The 12146-nt window shown below is 42.3% G+C and overlaps 1 protein-coding gene across 1 annotated transcript; it reads left to right on the forward strand.

Annotated features, from left to right (window-relative positions):
- The first annotated feature begins 272 nt into the window (after positions 1-272).
- On the forward strand, positions 273-6411 carry LOC118509681. The gene is made up of 2 exons (XM_036050724.1): positions 273-697; positions 4327-6411. The coding sequence occupies exons 1-2, from the start codon at positions 606-608 to the stop codon at positions 5981-5983; spliced, it is 1749 nt and encodes a 582-aa protein (XP_035906617.1). The 5' UTR covers positions 273-605; the 3' UTR covers positions 5984-6411.
- Positions 6412-12146: the final 5735 nt, after the last annotated feature.

Raw genomic sequence — 12146 nt, forward strand, 5'->3', positions numbered from 1 at the left:
CGTTTGTGTTGCGAAAGCGTAGCAACCACCTAACAACACCACGCAGTAGGCGCTTACCTATATATTGAGATGGAATAGAGATGGAAAATGGTAGTAGGAAGTTAATGACGGCAGGAAAAGTGTTTGCTTTAGACGCGACAGAACCGCCCCCCCCCCCCACGCCCCGGCTGATGGCATCATGCTAGGGTGCGTTTGAAGATTGCGCGACAAGTAAGTCACGCGGCCATATCGACAGTCATGAATTAAAGCCTCACCGACAACCGAGCGTTGGCGAGGGCGACCGTTCGCGGAGGCCCGTTTTGCATGCATGCGTGCGTGCCCGGCGCAAAGAAGGTTGCCTTGTGTCCCGAATTGTGGAACCGCTGGTGACAGTTTCGAAGTGACGGTGAACGCGGTTTGACGGTCTCCATTGGTGATGGGTTGTGGTGTCTAGTTTGTCCGTGTATCATATCGAAGCCTACTTAGTGAAAGAGTTGGAATATCGATTGTGTTCTTTGGTGAACTGTTCGTAGTGATGTGAAAGGAAGGATCAAGTGAAGGATCACTTTGGTTTGTGTGATTTGTTGGGGCACGAAAGAAAAGGTGTGTGAAGCAACAGTAGCAGAATGTTCAACGACAGAAAACTCACCGGCACTGGGCACGGGTTCGTGAAGGCGTACAGTAACAATTGGCTGTCGCAGCTGGGAGCGGTGTATAAGTAAGTTTAATTGTGATTGGAATATTAAGGCACTAATAATTCTAACCTCATAGAAAATCTCTTGATGGGCCTGGAGCTAGTGGCAATATTTTGGATCGCTTGACACTTGGCTGTTGTGTGGTCACACAATTATTCACTCCAAAATTTACTCCAAAATTTACGATCAAATTCTGTGCTTAAAGTATATGGAGCTAGCTGAACGCGATAAATAAAGAGAAGCCATTCAAAATACTTAGTAAAATAACAGATAAGGATCTTCTTCCGAAGGTCACCATTCTGGGTCCAATTTGACTTACTTAAATGCTTGAGTAGAACGGCCCGAAGTAGATCGACGGCGATTCCTTCTCATCAAGGGTTCGATACCAAGTCTCATCGAGATCGTTTCTCTATAAGTACTACTAATAATCATCTTAAGATATATGCAAAAACCCGGAAAAAACCTGAAATTTTATAGGCCATGACCTGTTGAGGCTGTAGTACTTTTGTAGATAACAGAGACGTCCATTAAAAAAATCCTGGTACCAGCAAGCAATAAGATGCATACGGGATGCATTTTGATGAAAACAAATATGTGTACGCCATTGAGCAACGAAACCTGCATGATTAGGAACCACATATTGGTTAAGTGAGGGAAGATTATAGGGCATTTTCTTCTTCATTGGCCCAATGCCTGAAACGCACATAGGCATAGCATTTCTAGCTGCCTCGATTTTCTTTTTCATTGCTGGATATTCAGTCCTGCATACGAGTGAGATCGATCCAAATAATCGGCCGCGCCATGGGGACTAAACCTTTACTGACTGGTCCTTTCGAGTAAATATATAAAGACATTTGCTCAATAATTACTGCTTCTTCAATCAATTTAATTTCTTTGTCGCTGTTTCGACACAATGATTGAAGCAATATGGGTTAGTTTTTACTATAACACTTTATTTACTTGTGTGACGCGTAACCTTTTCTATACCCTTTTTTGCTTAGGGAAATTTTTGAAGCAGTGCAATAGAGACCGCAATGCAATAGAGAGTCAGCATGACTAGTTACGCACCTTGACCGATTCTAGCACACACACAGCCCAATTCTCGAGAATTGTTTACGATCGGTCCGGATAATATTTTGTTCTCGCTTGCATCCGGTCTTCCTATATGCATGTGGTCAGGGTAAGCATATATTTGCAGATCGGATGTTCGAGATCGGAAAGCGAGACGGACTATATGCAACTTTACAGGCGGTTGGTTTCATTGAGGGTATAAAAGGGAAATGGGAGTGGAAAGAGGAACCTTTGCTGTTAAAGATATACATAAGCCTTAACAGTAGCCAAGTGATATTAGTTAGTAGTTTTGTTTAAAGATCACCCTTAAAGGACTGTGACATTGTATCGGTGAAACGATGGCAAATGAGGAAGGAATTACAAAAACAATCTGCTAAAATTGTAATTAATTATTTATTTATTTATTATAACGGTTCTGAAGCCGTATTGTCACCAGCGCGTGTGGTGACTGCGAATCATAAATTCACATAAAATTTTAATTTTCTTCATTACCACAATAATTAAAAAAAAAAAACATTGTACCTGAACCTGGTAGTAATAAGAGTTCTTTACGCTAACAGAATGATCTTCCAATCGAATTCAACAACTGCCATTGAAAGCGTTATTGCGATTAAAGCGATATTCCAACTTATTCATACCTCTCTTGTGGTACAATTTGTCTTTAGCCTCGACGTAGATCTCTGTAGTGGTGATTTCCTTTCCAGTAAACATTTTTTATAACCGTTAGAACAGGAAAAGTCTGTGTTTGAGTCTGGTTAATTGTAAAGATGTGACTACCGAAGCAGATTCCACCGATGTTATCGCCGGTTAGAGCGTTCCCACTCGGATCGGACGTCAGGCTTCTTCCTGTATTAACCAGGATTTAACGGTGGACCTCCGTTAGTAAGAATTACTCTTTTTCTGGAGATGGTTTTCCAAAATTTGTTTCGAGTTATTAGACTGAAGGCCTTTTTCCTTGGTACCAACCAGTACATGTTTCCAACGGTGAACTCCTACGGATTTGCTGGCAAGAACATAAGAAGGAAAACTCCCGAGACTCGACTATAACGATCAAAGTTTAGGATACAAGTGGAGTTTATTACAGTTTTTTAAGTCCTTATATACTAACAAAGTTAATTGTATTGGTGAAAATAAATACATGATGTATTCTTGTGTTATTACCGTCCTGTGTTGGAGGCTGTACCTTTAGAGGTCTACGCGTTTGTCCCAACTTAATAACGTCGGTTCGAAGATAACGTTTCACGCTGCGATTTATTTGGACCACCTTAGTACTGAAGCCGGCCCCCGGTGGTGGAGGCGGCGACGGAGCTGGTCTTCATACGGCCGGATCGGGGTTCAAATCCCATCCGGACCGTTACCCCCACAGTTAGGAGTGACTATCTAACTATGCGGTTATCATTAAGTCTAGTAAGCCAAAAATGGCAGGCATGACGTTAAGAGGTCGTTAGGCCAAAGAATAAGAAGAAGAAGTGTAGTGAAGTTTATTATTACCATGCATCGGATGCGTTTAGTGGATCTCCTAGTCGTTAGCCACATGTTTATCGAACGCGTGAGTCTTAACCGATATTTTAGGACGCGTGGAGGTTTATTGAGGCGGTTCGGTGGTCGAGGCGATAACGGCGCCGGTCTTCACACGGCATGTCCAGGGTTTAAGTCCCATTCAGACCGCCTCCCCGTAGTCAAAAAAGTAAAATCAAGTCATAGAAAGCCAGCAATGACAGGCCGAGACCTCTCGAGGTTGTATATTGCCAAGGAAGAAGAGGAAGAAGAAGGAGGTTTATTGGACACCCAAACTCTGAGCAGGTGTGTATTGTCGCCTCGAGGACGCCCATCGTCCTCTCTCCTGGTTGATTCGGATTATGATGAGGTTAACGTAGCTTCGAACGAAATTATTTATTTGTGATCGGATCTTCCCAAAATGCATAAGTTTATTTAGGTCAGCGACGGCGGTTACAGACGATAAGTGACGATTGTTTAAACTATGTCATTGCCTATGGACATGCATATCGTTATGATAGCTAATTCATGTGTCATTTATAATCGCATAAACGGAAGGTACGAACCTTCTCAGATATCACGTTAATCGTGTCCGCTCTTTGTAAGATCCTCTAAATGTTTATGATCTGTGGCTAGAAGACACCTTTTTTATCTAAACTAAAATGGCCGCGTTCTCAACAGTACCCTTTATCAAACCATTCGTGCATTTCATCCTGATCGTAGTACTTTTTTCAAAATTAATTTCTAACACCTTTTGCCGTATTTTGCGATCGATGATACTATGTTTATCTTCTTTCCATTTTCTCTTTTGGATGTATTTTCCTTTTTTTGAATTCCTTACTTCCTCATTTGAAGTCTATTTTTCCATTTGCTCCAACTTAAAGAGCAAACAACAACGGTTGAGCGCATTTCGAAAGTTGCTCGCTAGGCGCATCGTAAGCACTTACTCTTGCTGTATCTGATCTTCGTTTAGTGAATGAGTAAGAAAGTTCCACCGTCACGGAAGCTTTCCGCCCAGTGACAGTGGCTTCCGTCCGAAACTAATACTATCTTGTTTATTCTTCTCCTGTCTCCATTCCCTCAGATATGAATCACCGAAGGACGTGCTCCGTAAACCGAACCACCAGCACCGGAAGATCGCCCTGTACAGCATCCTGGCGATGGCGTTTGTCGCCTTCTTTACGCTCTTCATGATTGTGCACGAGGCGGACCGAAAATCGCGCCAAATGTTGATCGACGCAAGCTTCACCAACGAAACGGCCATCGAACCAAGCGCCGGCGGATACAACACGATCCTCACAACGCCTCTCTCATCGGGAATCGCGTCGTCCGGGAACACAACGTCCCAGGAGGAAGACGAGTCGACCTCCGTGAAGCGTACACGTCGCCTAAGATATTACGGGGCAGAACAAAAGCCAGTGGGACGGGATCGTTTGGTGCTACTTCCAGCTCGGTTCCTTAAGCCACCCTTACCACTTGCCCCCGATTGGTCCTCTTGGGAGGAGGCGAAAGCGAATCCGTCCACTGGTGAGGAAGCCGAACGTCGGCGCGACACACTCACCGTCGAACCGAAACCCTTCCAGGTGGCAATGAGTGGGCTTGTGCCGGTCGGCTTCCAACAACCGCCACGCGCAAACCGAACGACGAAAGCTCTCGCCAACGATTGGACACCATCGAGCGTGCAGGACATCGTACGGCAGCTGACACTGGCCAAGCGAAAGCAGCAGCAACAGCTTCAGCAGCAACATCTGCTCTACTACAACTACCCGTACAATCCGTCCCTGCAACCGGCCGAGTTTAATCATCCGGTACATCCCAATCATCGGGTCAAGTTTAGCGGAATCTATCGACATCCGCGTAAGGAGGGTGACATTACGACGCTGTTCGGTGCGGCCTCTCAGCGTCCCCGGGAAGTCCACCTTCAAGCACCGCAGCTCATAAACCAACAGCTTCAACCCGATCGTCTGTACAACTTCAAACCATCGAACCCGAGCGAAGTGAATCTGCTGGCGACCGAGCAGTTCCGGTTCGCACCGGCCACCGGCACATCCACGCCGGAAAGCGATGAATGGCCCACACGCGGTATGCCGTTCTCGGTGATGCTCAACCTGGAACCGATGCCGATCGTGGGTCCTCCGGGAACGAAAGCACTCTCTCCACAGCGATACAGGAAGCGGCTGCGAAACCCGTACCGGAATCCGTACCGGCAACCGGCATGGCCAGAGCAAACGTTCGCCCAGCTCGCTCCCTATCAGCAGCGTGCTCGACCGTCCCAGCAGCAGCAACCGTACCGGGCGGCATTTGGCCAGGCCGGAAGTGAAGAATACGAGGGTGAGAACTATTTCCGCAAGGAGGGACGGGTGCCGCCCCGCATTCCACCCTTTTCCGCACCGTTCATTGCTCCCGGCCGTTTGATGGTGCACTTTAACATCTATCCCCGGCATCAACCGATCTCACAGGTGGCGGAACGTAAATCGGGACACGATTACACCACGCCTCCGGAATCGTTCGGTTCGTCCGAACTGAACACGGGTGAGACACCAGCGACAAGCGAAGCACCGACGATCGTAGCGCCAGTCACATCGACGGTGGAGGTGATAAAATCGATCGAAATTCCAACCAAGATCAACTTCGATCATGTACCGCTCGGGCGCAATCCACCACCGCCGTTGCCTTCGTTTAGCCGATGGACGAGTGACGATCGTAGGAACGGAGGGTGGAACGGAGCATTACGAGCGTGAGCAAGCGGTGGTGCATTTTATGTTTAAGCGTAGGAAGAGAGGGTGTGTGTTAGGGTAGGGTAAGGATTGTAGGCTGGGAGTATGTGCATTAGAAAGGAGTAGATGTTTTGTATTGGCGGGTTTTCGGGATTGATTCCGAGTAGATTGCCTTAAGGATTGTAGATAGTGTTAGTGTATCCGCCTAATACTTAGTACTTAATCTGTTTTCGTGTGCATAGTGATGCGTCCGGGAGATATTTAGGCGGCCTTCATACAGGTCCAATCGTTACTGTAAGTAAGGGTTGAATTCCGACTCTTAGATGAACCCTGTTCAGCAGGTTCGTCGGGATTAAAGTTGTACTGGTACATATCTCCTTAACCGGAACGTAGTTGGATATACTTTCATAGAAGGATAGGTGGACTTGTCTGGTTATGATGTCCATAGGCTCATGATTCTCTGTTTCTAGTTACTGTGCATTTGAGCTAGTTTCATTGCGTAGTACACTAATTGCACATTTGCTTTATCCATTGTTAGGATCACAGTTAGTCTGTTTGGGAATTGTAAGTCCCCCATACTGGCGAGATCGTTCGATCGAATGTTTGGCTTATTCGAGTAAGTTGTCCTCTGCATAAACCAGTCCTAGGTTATGTTTACGAAGGACCATGCTTTCGAGGTGTTTAGCCCCAAGTACTTGCTTTGTCTGGCGATATCGGTTATGAAAACTCCTGAAATGTGGGAGCCTGTATGTTACTTGAATCAGTGATGTCGAATTTACCCAACATCAAATGCGCTGGATTGGTGACCTTAACCCGTCAGCGTACTACGTACTATAAATTGAACAGTCCAGGTTATTTATGGCGATCGGTTATCCAGCGATACTATAACAATCCACTAATTCCAAGTCGTAGGTTGTACGGCATTAATCGTACGATCCTCGATACTTTTGGATGATCTTACTTTAGGGGAACCTTCACGAGCTGCCTGATGCGTATATCAGCCAAGATGCCTTAAGCAACTTTGGGCGAATTCTTGATAAGCTCTAGTAGTCTTAGTGGCTCGAGAGGCAAAAGTCGATAAGGTAACTCTTTAAGGATATCCTGACATGTCCCAGATCAAGCTACACCAATACACAAAAGATTCTTTCCACAAATTTTTCCCCCAACTGTTATGGGCTTACCTGAACATGAGCGCATTTTGATGCTAGTTGTTATTCAAAGAGAGCATCTGTATAAACGAAATTTGCAAATAGTTGCAAAAGTGGACTGTACTAGTACATTAGACGACTAACCCTTCGGCTAGGGCTTCCAAATCCCGTAAAAGGAGGGTTAGGCGTATGTGGAATGGACTGAGAAGTGGGATCCATTCCGTGTGCGACTGGCAGAAGAGAAATTGGAGTTTGGAAATTAATCTTAAGAACTACAATACGGTTGAAATCATTCCAAAAGTCCTTATGCAACAAGAATATTGCATAAATATTCAAATTTAGTGGAAGTTAATCTGAGTTAAGATAGTTTTAATTAAAATGAAACTATAGTTTAATTTTAAACTTCTGCAAAAAATGCCCTTTTTTAGATCCCATGTGAAGGAAAAGGAAAATAGGGAAGTGTTTTAATTTAAAAAAAAATAAGAATTTTATTTAATTTGAAATGCCACTAACATCTTTAACTGTTCGTTCTTATTTGTTGTGCAAATTTTTAATCCTTTTATGTTTCTAATTTGATTTAAAAACTAAAAATTATATACCTTTCATTATTCCATATTGCAAGACCGGTTACTAAAGAAGCTTTGTAACACGATTGTTTGAGAGTTAAATAATCTTCAATAAAGATCATAAAATCTACGAATCAAATGAAACAAAAGAGAAAAAAAAACATTTCGTTTTACGTCCGAAAATCATGATCATGTCCTTCCAAACCACATTCCTTTTTCGCTTAGGGCAAAACAGACTGAACGAACAAGGTCCAACCGTCCCAACGTTGTACGAGCGCATCCGCACACCAGGAGAGCAGGCGAACCTAGAGGTGCTAGATGCTTGCCCGTTACTAAGCACCAACCCATCCCGTTCGTCCGGTTTGCGTGAGTGAAAGAGCGTATCGGTCAGCCTACTACGATGCATGCTCTCCTGGTACCACATTTCCAACTACAGAGCAGCATTTCAAAAGAACGATTGCGCCAGCTGCGCACGCTTCACGCACCATGCGCACGGCAGTTTAAATTTCCAGTATCGGGAGAGCATGCAAGAAAGGAGTACGCATTTTGGTGGTGGATAAAATTTGGAACCAGCTGATAACGCGGTGGTCTCTCTCATTATCTCTCATTTGACCGATCTGGTTGCAGCGTTTTCTCTCTCATTATAATTACCATCGCATAAATGCGTTGTTATCTTCTCTGTGGTCGGCGTGAGAGCACATGGCAGGGGTTCTCTATAGGTTTTGGATATCGAAACTTTTTTTTCTGTGGAATAAAAGATACATCTTTCCATACAAACACATTAATAAAAAACTACGTAAAAAACTTTAGGAACTAGCTAAAAATGATGGAAAAATCATGAGATATTGTAAAAAACGTATTTTAATTTTTTTTTGCACTTGCGCCCATAACAAATACTGTTTTTTTAGATAAATTACAGGGTTTTGCAGTTGATAATGTTAAAGCATCGATCTTTTTTGTAGGCTCCTTAGATGAAATGGCAAACAAAGCTAGTTGATATGGAAACGAATACATATGACAGGGAAATCAAATAACTTTTATTGTGATGTCCTCAGATGGTATGTAGAAGTTAAAACTATTTTTTTTTATCATATTTATCAACGTACAGGCTCAAGCTGCTTCGGACGGGAATTCAGAAACCTTGCAGTTGATCAATTCCTTTACTTTGGAAACGATTGATCAGCGAATCAATCTAAAATATTGTCCAATGATCTTTTGCTATAATATAGAAATACATATTTTGTTTTAGCTTAGAGCCGTTTACTGGTGGACCACGGGCTTTTTTAAAATAAATTGTATAACTATAGATGTTGTTTAAAAAAGATTTTTCGTTACTGTTTAAATGCTTTTTTTTTAAAGAATTAAGTAAAGCTAAAAAAATATGGAAAATGTATGTAAGATTGTTCAAATATAATAAAAACGAGGGATAGTTTTATAATACACATCTTACTACTACTAACTTCCTACTTAATCATTCGCTGTCCATCTCCTCCATCTGCTCTAATAGATTCTTAAATCTTATTCCAAAACTACTTTTTGCAGCTTGCAAAAATAAATTCCTTTATAGCAAAGGAATAAATTGACTAAAATTCCCAGCATTTATAAAACTCAAAAATATTGCCTTAACTACCTAAAATTCCTAATAAATTATGCCTCTTGCCCCCTATCAGTTTTAAAACTATTAAAAAAGAGCCCAAAATTAATTACACCAATAAAACGAAACATTTTCCGCCTTCAGCACATCTAATCACACCACTTCGCCAACGAACGAAGGCACTTGAATCATTTATTATGCCCCAGCCAGCCCTGTTTGGTCATCTACTTCCGTACTGTTGTGCAGTGTGTTAATGATGGTCAGTGTCTCTAGGCCCTGTAGAAAAAAAAATTACGAGATGAAAATAACCATCTCCGGCTGACGGTCAGATATTAATCTTTTGACGCCCCAAAATGTCAACCGATTTGGCCATTTTTTCTGTATTCGGTTGGTTAGAAATACTCTCAAACACACTCCCTTTTGGGTGACACTCCCTTTTGGGTTAAATAGCTTCGCATCCGCGCATCAACAGCAGCACAGACGAATGGGTTCAAGGTCGTGATGGGGAAAGATGGGCCAAGCGGTGCTTCCTAATAGAACTATCGCTGCAGGTCGATTAGCTGTATTTTGTTTTCAAGGAAAATCAAGTTGTTGAAAATTGAGTAGTTCAAAGCATTATCAAATAGCTGGATCCCTTTATCGACTAGCCCTTGACCTCTTCGTTCGGGCTTCGGTTTAACTGAACGGGTTTAAATCGTCCATCGACCATCTGCAGCTCTATTGTTGATGAGGTGCGTGACGACCTTCAAGAAAGTGCGATCCAGCCCGAGCGGGTCCTACGGAATGGAACCTTCACCCTTTCTTGTCCGGTACAGGACGATCGTTACCTTTCTTTTGGTGCATCCCACATCTGTCCTACAGCCTGGACACTGCACACACTGGACATTGATTTATGATGACTTTCAACACCGGAGATCATCGGCATTCTTAAGCGACAAACATAAAAAAAGCATACCACATTACATTATAATCGCTTCTGATCGGCAGAAGGAAGGTAACGCAGGGTATGAAGACGCTCATTGTCTTTTTTTCCTCTGTGTTGTCGTTGTCGCTGATGTCGATTCGTCATGGGATTTTATCGAACTTCCGTATCCGATTATTGCAGGGGTGTACAACTGCCCGATGGAACTGATCATCACCGAGAAGATCGTAACGTTTAAGCGTTATATAGCAAAGCGTCACAAAGTAGATCTTTCTATTCTTTTCATGGAAATTTGCTAATCGAACAAACTTTTGCTATCAATCAAAGTTTTGCACCAACCGCTTTAATTTAATTTGCAACTGGGTTATGATTGTCCTTGACAGAATTTCGCACTGCTTGACCACCGATCACACACGGTTGACGTAGCCGTTGATAATCCGGTTACCAGTCCGGGGCTTAAACCGGACGGGTTAAAATTCCTAATCACTACTGTAGCGTGCCCGAGTTAGTCGCCAGTCAGTCGATGTGACGTTGCAGACGATTCTCACTTGGGACGTGCCTTCTAACAGGGGTTGCGAGATAAACCCCTATGATTATGATGCAGATTAAGGGGAACTTCATCAGGTAGAACTCTAAAACTCTTTTGCAATTTCTCTTCTACTTTTAAGATGTTGTTATAACTTTGGCAAATAGTTTTGGCCAGAATGGACTCGAATATTTTTTACATTGAAGGACAATTGTATAGAAGATCACTTAATGTTTTTTTAAATCGTAAAATTGAGGTTATAACGCCGATTTTTTGAGTGAATTGAGTGAAACGAGATATCGATGTTGAGTATCCGTTTTGTTATTCTCATAAAAAAGGGCCCGTAGCATATTGTACAATAAAATTTCTGGATGAAAACGAAACTGAGTTAAAAAAATAAGATGTTGAGGACAAAAGCATTAGTTAGTTAGACTGGTAGAATTGTATCGAAAGCAATAGTTTGAAAATCGGATATAAAAGAGGGTCTTATTCTATTGCCACACGCTGTATATCCTGGAGTCCAGTCTTATTATCTGTCGATGTTCTATTTCTTATTAAATATTGTATCGATAATTGATATATGGCCTTGACGTATTGCTGTATTTATTTCCGTTTTAAATAAATTATTTCAAATGGTTTTGTTATATTCGAGTGTTAAGGCTTGATTCCTGAATGTTGTTTTTTTATATAATTAATTCACATTCCCTATTGAGTATCGATCCTGGAGAATCATAAACGGTACAGGGTTTTACGCTTTAGTTTATACTGACAGCACACTGTTTAAGTATTTTTTGTTAATGAAGTATATTTTTAAATCGATGTTCGTACTATCTATGAGGTGATAAATTTTAACCCGTGGTCTTTTTCGCGTGACGGTTCAGTTCGAAGAGAATTTGGTTCGAAATTGCTATCACCGTTCTATCCTATTTATGTAACAGATGGCTTCCGCTCACCATCGGCGAAAGCCTACCTTTAGGCTGACCAGTGCAAGCAGTGCGTTTTTGAAATTTAATTATGAAAATAAATGCTTAGGATAAAAAATCTGTACCATCTTGCACCTCTCAGTAAACCGACTGAAGCGCGTTTAAAATGTTGTCCTGTCAGTCAAAACTAATTCGTTAGATAGGGCGTCCTCAATCTTCTAAGCGCCGAGCTATCTCAATATGTAAGTTACTCTCAATCTCTCAATCAATCTTATTAAACAAAATAGAGGAAGGGGTGAATATGAACACTAAAAGAACAAGGTATAAATGCATAATATAACATTTGACAAACATTTACAACACTAAAATTGCTGCAACTTGAGATGTTTTGTTTCAAGGAATGTTCGTAGTAATTAAAATTAGTTGAAACCCAAACAGACAGCCCTAACGGTACGAACCTGTAGTCCATTTAATGTGAAGGTGATCTCAAAACAGAATTTGGCGATTT

The sequence above is a fragment of the Anopheles stephensi genome, chromosome 3, assembly GCF_013141755.1.
Source record: "Anopheles stephensi strain Indian chromosome 3, UCI_ANSTEP_V1.0, whole genome shotgun sequence".
In the NCBI taxonomy this organism is placed as follows: domain Eukaryota; kingdom Metazoa; phylum Arthropoda; class Insecta; order Diptera; family Culicidae; genus Anopheles; species Anopheles stephensi.

Coding starts and splice junctions, on each gene's coding strand:
- LOC118509681 (XM_036050724.1), top strand. CDS start 606: ATGTTCAACGACAGAAAACTCACCGGCACTGGGCACGGGTTCGTGAAG. Junction 698..4,326: donor CAGCTGGGAGCGGTGTATAA/GTAAGTTTAATT, acceptor CCATTCCCTCAG/ATATGAATCACCGAAGGACG.